At 40.7% G+C, this 12194-nt stretch overlaps 2 protein-coding genes across 3 annotated transcripts in view; one reads left to right on the top strand and one right to left on the bottom strand.

Annotated features, from left to right (window-relative positions):
* The window catches only part of LYPD1 (LY6/PLAUR domain containing 1), a 38329-nt gene extending 29521 nt beyond the window's left edge, over positions 1-8808 (top strand). For both annotated transcript variants that reach the window (XM_045034787.1, XM_011285238.4), the window contains exon 3: positions 7409-8808. In XM_045034787.1, coding sequence (XP_044890722.1) covers positions 7409-7644 — 236 coding nt within the window. In that variant the 3' untranslated portion in view covers positions 7645-8808. The remainder of the gene's footprint in view (positions 1-7408) is intronic.
* GPR39 (G protein-coupled receptor 39) overlaps positions 7126-12194 on the bottom strand; it is a 200139-nt gene continuing 195070 nt past the window's right edge. Inside the window, exon 2 of the mRNA XM_003990722.6 lies at positions 7126-8575. Coding sequence (XP_003990771.2) covers positions 8070-8575 — 506 coding nt within the window. The 3' untranslated portion in view covers positions 7126-8069. The remainder of the gene's footprint in view (positions 8576-12194) is intronic.

Below are 12194 nucleotides of genomic sequence, written 5' to 3'. Positions count from 1 at the left end.
GCTATAGTCTCCAGGACTTAGACTCCACTGTGGAAGGCTCACAGTGGTCTATGAACAGGGCAGCTGCTCTGAACCTCGTGGATCATGGGCAGATCATTCCAGACTCTCTTTACTCCTGGACCTCCTCATGGTGCCCTGGCTTGGAGTGGCCACCCATTCAACTAACATGTCTTTCTTGCATCAGACCCATTTTCTGTTTTCCCTCTCTCTGTGAGGTAAATACACCTTTGAGGGGGTGGGTGGGTGGAGCTTACAACTTTTCCCTTCCTAGAGTCTTTTTTGTGGTATCTATTCATGAACTACCTTCTTAAGGGCTTTCACCTGGCCATAAATCTGCGCCCCCCCCCCCCCCCCACACACACACTTGCCTTACAAAGATAAATGGCTTCTAACTAAAGATGTGAGGGTATCAGCAAAAGTACAGATTGTGGTTCTGTTGGTACATCTCTTTGTAACTTCAGGCATTATTTTTCCAGGGTTTTGAAAAAATATATTTTTTTATTAAGGTATAATTTATATTTAACATTATTAGTTTCAGGTGGACAACATAATGATTCAATATTTGTATATCATGAAATGATCACAATAGTAAGTCTAGTTAACATGTATCACCATATATAGTTGTAGGCTTTTGTCTTGCAATGAGAACATTTTGAGGGGGGGCAGGGGTGGAGACAGCATGAGTGGGGAGAGAGGTGGAGGGAGGGAGGGTGAGAGGCGGAGGGAGAGAGAGAGAGAGAGAGCGAATGAATGAATATCTGAAGCAGGCTCTATGCTCAGTGCAGAGTCCAATACGGGGCTCGATCCCATGACCCTGGGATCATGACCTGAGCCTAAATTAAGAATCAGATGCTCAACCAACTGAGCCACCCAGGTGCCCCATCTTATGATGAGAACTTTTAAGATACATTCTCTTGGCAACTACCAAACAGACAATACAGTATTATTAACTAGTCACCATGCTGTACCTTACATCCCTGTGACTTATTTTATAACTAGAAGTCTATACTTTTTGACTCCCTTCACCCATCTCACCCACCTACCACATCCCATCTCTAGCCACCAGTAATTTGTACTCTGTATCTATGACTTTGGTTTTCTTTTTAGATTCCACATATAAGTAAGATCATATGGTATTTGCCTTTCTCTGTCATTTTTCACTTAGCATAACATCCTGAAGGCCCATTCATGTTGTCACAAATGGCAAGACTTTGTTCTTTTTTATGGATGAATAATATTCCATTGTAAATATGTGACATTTTATCTACTCATTTGTTGATGGACATTTGCTTTCATTTATTAACTATTGTAAATAATCCTTCAATTAACATAGGGATGCATATATCTATTCAAAATAGTATTTGTGTTCTCTTCAGATAAATACAAGTAGAACTGCCTAATCATATGGTATGTCTTTTTTTTTAATGTCTTTGAGGACATTCCATACTATTTCTATAGTGGCTGCACATGTTTACATTCCCACCAACACAGCACAAGAGTTTCCTTTCCCAAAATTTTCACACTTGTGATTAGTAATAACCAACCTAACAGGTATGAGATGGTATTTCATTATATTTTTGATTTGCATTTCCCTGATGATCAGTGATTTTGAACATTTTTTTATGTACCTATTGGCTACCTATAGGTCTTTGGGAAAATGTCCATTCAGAACCTTTGCATATTTTTTAGTTAGAATGTTTTTTGTACTGTTGAGTTATATATGTGTTCTTCATATATTTTGGATAGTAATCCCTTATCAGATATGATTTATAAATTTTTTTCTTCATTCAGTAGGTTGCCTTTTCATTTTGCTGATGGTTTCCTTTGTTGTTCTGAAGTTTTTCAATTTGTTTATTTTTGGTTTTGTAGCCTTTGCTTTTGATGTCAAATATAAAAAAATCCTCATGAAGACCAATGTCAGGGAGCTTACCTCCAGTGATTTCTTCTAGGAGTTGTATGGTTTTGGGTCTTACGTTCAAGCCTTTAATCCTTTTTGAGTTAATGTTTATCTTTGGTGTTAGATACTTATCCAGTTACACCAGCATCATTTATTAAAAAGATTGTTTTTTCCCCGTTGTATATTTTTGACTCTTATTTGGCCTGTAATTGTTCATAGTTGTCTCTTAGGATCCTTGGGGTTTCAGTTATAATGTCTCCTCTTTCATTTCTGATTTAATTTACTTGAATCCTCTTTTTTCTGGGTGTATCTAGCTAAAGGTATGTCAATTTTATCTTTTCAAAGAACCAACTCCTAGCTTATTTATTCTTTTCTATTGTTTTTCTGTTCTCTATTTCATTTATTTCTGCTTTAATCTTTTTCTAGTTCCTTGAGGTGTAAGGTAAGGTTGAGACTTTCCTTATTTCTTGAAGTGGGCATTTATCACTATGAATTTCCCTTTTAGAATTGCTTTAGTTGTTTTCCAGAAGTTTTGGTGTGATGTTTCCATTTTCATTTGTGTAAAGGTATTTTTTTAATTTGTCTTGATTTCTTTGTTGACCCACTGATGGTTCAGTAACTTGTTTAATCTCCACCTATTTGTGAATTTTCCAGTTGGCTTCTTCTAATTGATTTCTAATTTCATACCACTGTGGTCTGAAAAAAATGCTTGATATGTTTTCAATCTTAAATTTCTTAAGACTTGTTTTTGTGTCCAAACATATGATCTATCTTGAAGAATGTTCCATGTGCAGTTGAGAAGAATGTATATTCTGTTGCTTCCCCCCACACACATTATTACAATATTACTGATGATATTCTGTGTTGTACTTCTTTTATTTCTGTGACTTATAACTGGAAGTTTGTGAGTCTTAATCCTTTTCATCTGCTTCACTCATCTCCCACCCACTTCCCCTCTAGCAGCCACAAGTTTGTTTTAAGGGTGTTTTGTTGCAAGTGATTGTTGCCTAGGCTAGGGGAGGACAGGAAAATGGTGCCCACCAGCATATTTGTTCCTGAGAAATCTCCTAAAGATCCCTGCCCCTAGAGTACAAGTTTTCTAAGATTAGTCAAGAAATCTCCTTTACATACACGCCAGGTGCTTTTCAACTACTGTTTCTGTGCTGTGTCTCAGGCCAGTTTATCTGGCCATCTCTTTCTGGGTGGGGACTTTCTTTCCTATTTCTGTCTGGTTCTCCCAGAATTGAGCCCTACTGATTTTCAAAGCCAGACATTGTGGGGACTTGTCTTCCTAGTGCAAATCCTCAGGGCTGGGGCTACTCATTGTGGGATCTGATCCCCTCACTCCTCTGTGCTTGTGATGTCTGATTTGTGGTTATTTGCTCCAGGGTTTTGCTTTTCAACTGCATCTCTATCCCTCCTACCCTTATCCCATGTGCCCTTTTCTCTGTGAGGAGTTGTGGAAGATCTGTTCTGCTAGCCTCCAAGTAATTTTCAGTTAGTTATATAGATGTAGTTATTGCTTTGGTATAGCTGTGGAATGAGGTGAGCTCAGGAACCTCCTACTAGTAGTGCCATCCTTTCCATCTCCCTTGTTGCTTTCTGATGGATGTAAGTAACACTGAACCAGATGGAATGTTCTGTATATGTTAAGGCCTAGGTTTCCTTGTTGATTTTCTGTTTGGATGATTAATGTAAATGGGATATTAAAGTCCCCAAGTATTGTACTATTTCTCCTTTAGGTCTATTAATATTTGCTTTACATATTTAGGTGATTCTATGGTGGGTGCACACTTCTTTACAAATGTTCTGTCCTTTTGCTGGATTGACCCCTTGATGTAATGCCCTTCTTTGTCTCTAAGCTTTAAAACAAAGACTGTAATAATTTTGTATATGCGGATCTGCAATTAGTTGTTATAGGCGGTATATAGATGGGTCTTATTTTGTTGGTGTCGTTTAATGAAGCCACTTATATCTTTTGACTGAAGAATTTAGTATTTGTATCTAAAAACTGTTTTCTGGCAGTTTGGCAGTTTCTTCGTTCCTTCTGTGACTCTCTTCGTTATTTGATGACTTTCTTTGGTGGTATGCTTACAGTTCGTATCTCTTGTATATCTACTTATAGTTTTTGCTAGGTTGTTACTGAAAAGCTTACATATGACAATTTATATCTGCAACAGTCTACTGTAAGTTGATGAGCTTGAAAGTGTTCTAAAGCTCTACATTTTTACTTTCTCCCCTCCATTTTTTCATTTCACATTTACATCTTTTTTTAGCCTATGTATCCTTTAATTACTAATAATTACTAATTACTAACAATTACTAATAACTACTAACTAGTAGTTATTTTTACTACTTTTGTCTTTTAACCTTCATACTAGCTTTATAGGTAATTAATCCACTACCTTTCCTATATATTTATCAGATTTATATCTTTTATATGTTGTCACAAATTAGCACCCTTTCTATTCAGCCTAAAGAAGTCCCTTCAACATTTCTTGTAATGCTGGTTGAGTGGTGATTAACTCATTTACCTTTTACTTGTCTTGGACACTCTTTCACTTCCAAGTGATCATTTTGCCATGTACTCTTGGAAGTTTTTTTTTTTTTTTTCTTTCCTTTTAGCACTTTAAATATATCATGCTTCTCGCTTCAGGCCTGGAAAGTTTCTGCTGAAAAGTCTGCTGATAGTGTAGTTGGAGGTTCCCTTGTACATAAGAAGTTGTTTTTCTCTTGGCGCTTCTAAGTATCTCCTTGTGTTTAACTTTGACATTTTAATTATAGTGTGTCTCTTTGGGTTCACCTTATTTGCAACTCTCTGGGCTTCTTGGATGTCTCTTTCTTCCCCAGGTTAGAGAAGTTTTCAGCCATTATTTTTTCAAGTAAGTTTTCTGTCCTTGTCCTTCTGGGTTTCCTATAAATAAGAATGTTAGCCACTTGATGTGGTCTCTTAGGTCCCTTAAACTACCTCCACTTTTTATTTTTCTTTTTGCTGCTCTAATGGGGTGAGTTCCTCTGCCCTGTCTTTGAGTTCACTGATCCATTCTTCTGCTTCTGCTAGTCTGCTGTTGAAACCCTCTGATGTTATTTTCAGTTCAGTTATTGTGTTCTTCAGTTCTGTGACTTCTCCTTAATACTGAGATTTTTCTCTTTGTTGAAGCTCTGTGTTCATCCCTTCTTCACCCAGTTTGGTGAACCTCTTGAGGAACATTACTTTGAACTCTCTCAGGTAAATTACCTCTGTTTCTGTAAGGCTCTTTCTGAAGTTTTATCTTGGTCTTTTATTTGGAGCATATTCTTCATTTTGCTGGACTCTTCTTCGTGTTTCTACAAGCAGCCTATGTTTACTTTAATAGTTCCCAGCAGCTGAGGATGTGCCAAGCCCACTCAGTGTCCTCAAAGGGAAGATCTCAGCACCTAGATTCAGGCTGATTGGAAGCCAGACCTTTATCCACCACCTTTAAGAAATAGAAATATCTGTGTATACATATTAGTCCTGTGGGACCACAAGCATAAGCTCTCCTGGCCAACAGAACAGATGATCTTGAGGTATCCCCTGGGAGGCAGTCACAAAAATCAGGGCTGTCTTTGTGCATTCATTACCTAATTAACCTTCCTCATCATCACTCCTGAGCCCTATAGAGTTAGGCTTAAAAATAAATACCCAGCCATGTCACTAAGTAAAAATGCAAACTGTAAATCAGCATCTAGGATGTGACACCAGTAACAAATCTGTGTGTATATGCACATACACACTTTATTTTTCCATGGGTATGTATATATATGTGTGTATAGAAACAGGGCCAGAAGGAGGCCTTCCAAACTGGCAAGAGTGGTTACCTTTGAGGAGCAACTATCTGGTCAGGGGGCATTTTCACCTGATCTCCCTGGGCTTTTTTTGTTGTTGTTTACAGTGAAAAATATATTATTTCTTTTTAACTTTTACAATTCACTTGAAGAAAGTTTATTGAAGTTGAACTAGAAAATGACAGTAAAATTTCCTAAAATGGGCAATGGATAGAAAATGTAGAAACTTAGGGAAATCCATAAATGGGCAAAGCCCCATAGCAGGTTTCTTGGAAATCATACAGCACCTCTCTCTCTCTCTCTCACACACATACACACACCCTCTGTGTGGACTTTATCTTACCTGATAACTCTTACCAGAGCAGCTACTGTCCAGGATTTTCTATCAGTGTTAGAAAATCCATCCTTTCAAATGTGCAGTTCTAGAACAAAAATGACTTAAAATTGTATGTTCCAAAGTATTTCTTTAACCTCCCACTTGGAAGTTTGAAGTAGCTCAGTTTTTTGCCATTTCTCCATAACCCAAAGCAATATTCATAAGGCAGATGAAGGAGGCACAAACCAAAGCCTTGCCTGCAAACACACATCCTTGCAGGGAGTCAGAGAATAAGGACCCCGGCTACTGGTCGAATATGCTGGAGCCCTCAGGTGTGCGGGGAAGTTCAGAAGCTAAAGCCATTCACTTCCAAGTCCAGTTTTGTAAGACATATTATTTATCTCCCCCTCCCCATCCCACCCTCCCCCCCTAAAAAACATTTTTTGTGGTTTCTTGGCTGGCTACTTTGGTATATATACTAGTAAGGATATGGATGGAATGGAGCCAGAATTCTAGGTTCAAATCCCAACTTCTCCATTTTGTAGTAGTGTGACCTCGGGCAAATTTGTAAACTTCTCTTGCCCTTATGCTTCCCATCTGTGAAATGGGGATCTCCCTTGTAGGCTTGCTGTAGTGATAAATCAACTAGGACACCATAGCCCTCTGTAGAGTGTCTGGAATACAGGAAAGCCTTTAAATGAAGGTAGTATTATTTAAGGTTCCAGCTTTAATAACTTAAATGATTAGTCAAGATAACCTAACTGGTGACTGTGCTGCAATTCCCATGTGTCCTATGTGCTCCTTTATGTGCCTACACAGTACCTTACTAAATGGTGGCTGTGGATGCTAACTAGGCAGGTGGCCATATATTCTGAGGGCAAAGCTTATTTCCTGTAACCAGTATCTTCCTGGTAAACTGTCAGGCCACCCCGTCACTCTAGTGGACCTTGAAACCTCAGAAAAATGAGGGCCCCTTCAGTAGGGATCTCATGGGAATTAGTTCAGGGAACTCTAGGATTTAACACATAGGTAACAGCCTTCTCTGTATCACTTATAATAAACATCTCATTCTCCATGGCATGAGATAGTTACAACACCAGGCAAATATAAGTTGTGTGTGAATTTTTTTAAGTGAACTTTGATTTTAATAGCTCTTTGCTGATACCAATATCTAATAGCTTTTGGAACAATTTGTCAAAAGTTACTGGAGCTGTATGGTGAAGAAGCCATCGTCACTTATATTTTGGCGAGGGGGGGGGTCGGTGTGCTCAGTGAAACAACCGAAAGTACCTTGCTGGTCCCACCAAGTAGCTGGGCTGTGGGAGGAATGAGGAGGAGCTGAACCTTGGCCAACTCCAGTTAACCCCACTTCTTGGGTTGTGTTGCAGGGATCATGTACCGCAAGTCGTGTGCCTCCTCAGCAGCCTGCCTCATCGCCTCCGCTGGGTACCAATCCTTCTGCTCCCCTGGGAAACTGAACTCAGTGTGCATCAGCTGCTGCAACACCCCACTTTGCAATGGGCCCCGGCCCAAGAAACGGAGCAGTTCTGCCTTGGCCCTGCGGCCGGGGCTCCCCACCACCATCCTGCTCCTGAAACTCGCCCTCCTCTTGGCTCACTGCTGAAGTTGGAGATGCTCATCCCTCCTGCATTGTCCTTCAGGCCCTTGCTCCCCCTGCTCCCCAAGCTTCTCCTGGGTGTCCTTTTTTGTGGGTTGGGAGGGAGCGTATTCTCTTTCTTTCAGTTCCTTTGCAAATCAAAGAGCTCGGTGTCAGTTTTTGTAAGCTCTGAATAAATTCAGTCTGACTTTTCAGTGTGTACTTGAAGGGAAGAGGGGAGTCCAAGTCTGTCCCCTATTACCAGAGGCAAGGTCGGGCTGGCAGAATCAGTCCCTAGAAGACACTTAGGGAGGCATCCATTTTTTCCAAGGCCCCTCGCTTCCACTCCTGTCCCTCATAGGGGCATGGTTTATTTTGTCACTGCGTGTGTCAGGATCATGTTGCTTTCATTGGGGGCGCCGGTTAGTCCTCAAGGCTTCCATAGTTGACATTCACACTTCATGTTCCTGAAAACCATTCCCGGCGGCGGAGTTGGGTGGTTTCATCTGCACATTGGGTTCTGCTGCCTCAAGACTCAATTGTTGGGGCTTGGAGTCTGGCTCGCCCCCATTCTGGAAAGTGCTCAAGTAAACCTTGTTAGTTCTTGCAGAGGAACTGCACCGGGAAGCGGTGAAGATGAGGGGGCGGCGCGCCGAGCGAGCGCTGTCCGCAGCAGAGGTGACGCGGGCACGCAGGTGTTTGCTGTGATTGGCGTGTGGCAGCGTCAGGCGGCAGCGGAGCACCTGCCCGAACACCCTGCGGAACTGCTGCGAGGACACGTTGTACAGGAGCGGGTTGATGACCGAGCTCAGGTAGAAGAAAGTGTCGGAGAAGGGGAGGAGGATCATGTACGCCCGGAAGTAGGACTTTGTCCAGTCGTGCTTGGGTTTGGCTGCGGCCATAATCCTCCGCACCTGATTAGGCATCCAGCAGACAGCCAAGGTCACAACAATCAGCCCTGAGCAGGCAAAAGGAGAGACCGACACAAACAGCATGAGAACAACAATCAAAGCCACAAAATATTTAGCTCCCCAGCTCTGTGCTTACTGGCCAGGAAATGCTACCAATTTTTCAGTGTTGTGCTCGACTGCTTCTTTTGCCACTAGCAAAAAAGAATCGAACAGTGTGTTTCAAGGCTGGGGGAGTTGACTGTGTTAAAGACCATTAAATGCTTTCGACTATTTATGCATACCTTTTGATGGCTGTTCATTTAAAAAAAAAAAATGTTTTCATTGTTGTGTATCCAGAAAGCATTTTATATAGTCCAGTAAAATCTGTCATTTTGTTTTAAGGAAATAGATGTATACCCTATGTCATATCAGGTGAAACAATATTTGTATTTCAAAGCATGTCTACATAAAGACAACCCAGTGATATTTTCAAGACAAATGGAAACGGTGTCCCTTGTAACAAAGAAGCGTATTTAGTGACACTGATTTTGCATTCAATTTCAAGGGACACAAAACCGGGAAAAGCCTGTCACTGAGAATGGTTTTTGAACATGTCTACTCCGTGCAGTGTGCACACCTGTAATTCTCATGCTCCTATCTGCAACAGCACTCTGTTTTTAGAAATTTTTAGTTATATCATCTATTCACCCTCATGGGGGAAAAAGACAATTACCCACAGACAACAGATCTAAAACCCCCTTAAAGTTTAGCCAGTAGTGTGCTCATTGCCTGTGGCACTGAACTACGGTAAATGATCACGCCCTAAAGGGACACCACTTGGTGACCCCATGAGATCAAAAGTTGACTGAATGGACATGCTTGCATGTCCACAAGTTTGCTTTCCAACTTACACCATCTCTATTTCTATGACCTCTGACAGAGCAAAGGAGCATTTATCTACAGTGACAGACAAAACACCCAAGAAAAGGAAGATCAGGAATCTGCACAACATTTGCTCTTTGCTCTGAAGCCAACACACCAGAAAGTAAGTTCCTCTGTGGAAAGCTGGGATCTTAAAGCTGTATTTTGGATTGTCAGAAATACTTCCTCCGTTTCCTAAATTTGATTACTATAATAAGGAAAATTCATTCACGTTTTGAACTTTTGTATTTTCTAGGAAACCACAAGGAAGCGATGGTTGGCAATAATCCCTTTCTGCCTCTGATCCATAGTAAATATTTCATTGATAAATGCTCCAGGAAAACCAGCCATGTCTATGCAACCAGGGTTCGCCCTCCCACACACTCACCTGAGCATGCCCTACCTGATAGCTGAGCAGCCCTAGGTATGTTCTCTGCCCTGGAAATAACCCAGTTCCCTGAACAAATCCTCCAGAAATCCCAGCTGTCAGCAAAGAAGGTTCTGGAAACTCTGCTCCCCTGATCATTTCTAAGCGTTTCTCTTGTCAACCCTCAGCCCAAGCTGGAAACACAAACTTACTTGCTTATCTCTTTCCTTTGTGTTTGCTTCCCTGAGAACATAAGTCTAAAAATACAATGAGCAAAGTAACGTATTGATCTGATGAAAAAGCAAAAAAAAAAAAAAAAAAAAAAAAATCACCTTAAGTCAAGAGTATATTCTGAATCAGCTAGTTACAGCTGCTGGAAGGGAACAAAACTCACTATTTTTCTGTGTTTAAATACTTGCACAAGAAAGCAGGGGCTTTTTTCCTCCCACTGCTTTGAGAAGCAAGGATGCTTCCAGACGTGTACTTTTCGAAGTGGGTTCATAAGTTACTTCTCCTTGTTTTTAGCAGAAGCAGTTCTGACTGAAAGGTTCATCTCATTAACTGAAGCAGCTGGGAAGCTTCCCCTACCTAGGGAAGCCATATGTCTTCACAAAGGTTTAAGTTCTTTTCTCTGCCACTGCATTTCAGATCAGTACAACCATCTTAATCTGAAGACGTATTTCCCAGAATATGGAAATAGAGCACAGGATTTTAGGTGTGTCTTATCCCCTGTGGGAGGCCATACTTCAGGCAGCAAGAATCTTGCAAGGAGACAAGAACCCACTTGTACTTACTCTGGTTGAACACAGCATCACTTTTCAAGCCCAGGGAAGAAAGGCAGTGAGGAAAGGGGCCAGGGCTGTGGGGCAAGTTACAAAGTCATTATTTTTGTGTCCTTTCTTTGTCCCTCTCCTATGTGCGTGACCCTTATGCTGGTTACCTTCACCCCCTACACCCGGCATCAGTTGTCCTTGACTGACCTTCCTGTCTAAAGAAGCAGAGTGCAGTTAAAGCAAGACCAGATATCTTGGGTGTGAGGAAAGGCAGAAGACCAGATGAAGAGTTGTGGCTTGATTTGTCGTTTTAGCCAGGATAAAATTTTTGCTCTGAAATCGAAATGAGCTTGTCCATAAGTGGGAGGTAACTTATTCTAAACAAGTTGCTGAAAATAGGGAACCAGACCCAAGATTCTCCAGTGATGAGGAAAGGGGAAATCTCTGCTTTCTGGGTGTAGAGTAGCAAGGTAGGATAGCAAATATGAACTTGGAGAACAAGAGAGGAGAAATTGAGTTAGAAATCCACAGAGGTTAACAATTAAGCATCAGAAAGGTCTTGACACATAACCAGGAATGTATTGAGTGTTCCCTCTGCCAGGTTCTGTGCTAAGCACTCTGTGTTTATTTCCTATGTGTTTCTCACTTCTGATAATAACCTGGTGAGATCAAAGCTGTCATTATCTTCATTGTACAAGGGAAGAAGTTGTGTCTCAGGTTAGTTGCCCACATCCTACAGCTAGGACACAGGCTTCCTAGGCTCCAAAAGCCATTATACATCTGTGGTTTTTTTTTGAACGACACAGTATTGTTTCTCCTTTTTTCCATTTGAAAAATACAGAAAATGCAGGCAAGTAAATATGAGCCATTATTCCACCCTGTAAAATGGATGTAAAACAGCACTGACCACTAGAAATACAATGTAAGCTACTGTGGTGGCTTACAACCTAAAATTTTGAGTAGTCACATTCAGAAAGTAGAAAAACAGGGTAAATCTATTTTAATATGTTTCTTAACCCTCCCACCACAACTAGAGGTGGGAAAAAGGGCTGGTGTCTTTCCTCCTTGCTTTGAAAGATAATTTTGTTATAGGAAAATAGAGGATTAGGCATACAGGCACCCACCACAGGTACTTGTGACATGTGCCTCCATGGGCCATGTAATAGAAGTTAGCCTCTGGTTGGAAGCAAGGGGGAACAAACCAGCCCCCTTGTAAAATTTGTCATTTTATAAAGTAATGGCTCACTTTTACATTTGAAAAAAAAAAAAAGTGCATTGAGATGACATTGAGACTGTCGTGTCCCAGGTAATTTTTTATTAAGTTGTGTGCAACTAGTTCAGCTCTAGTCCCAGCTACTCAGACAAAGCTTTAAAATCTTACATGCATGCCTTAATAGAGTATATTGAAGATTTGACTAAATTTATGTTTGGCTGCATTCGATCTGGACTTACATTTGGAAAAATCTATAATGCTTTGGTCTGTATGGTAGGTGCAGCCCACAGTTAAAAACAACTTTACTATGAACTTGAATGAAGATCAGTGAACTGAACCCAGTCATGTTAAGTCGGCAAATTGTTTTAACTATATTATTGATAGATCTGTATTATACTGAAAACAGCCTTGCC

Source organism: Felis catus, chromosome C1 (genome assembly GCF_018350175.1).
Source record: "Felis catus isolate Fca126 chromosome C1, F.catus_Fca126_mat1.0, whole genome shotgun sequence".
Lineage (NCBI taxonomy): Eukaryota > Metazoa > Chordata > Mammalia > Carnivora > Felidae > Felis > Felis catus.
This window is presented reverse-complemented; position numbering and strand designations above follow the sequence as displayed.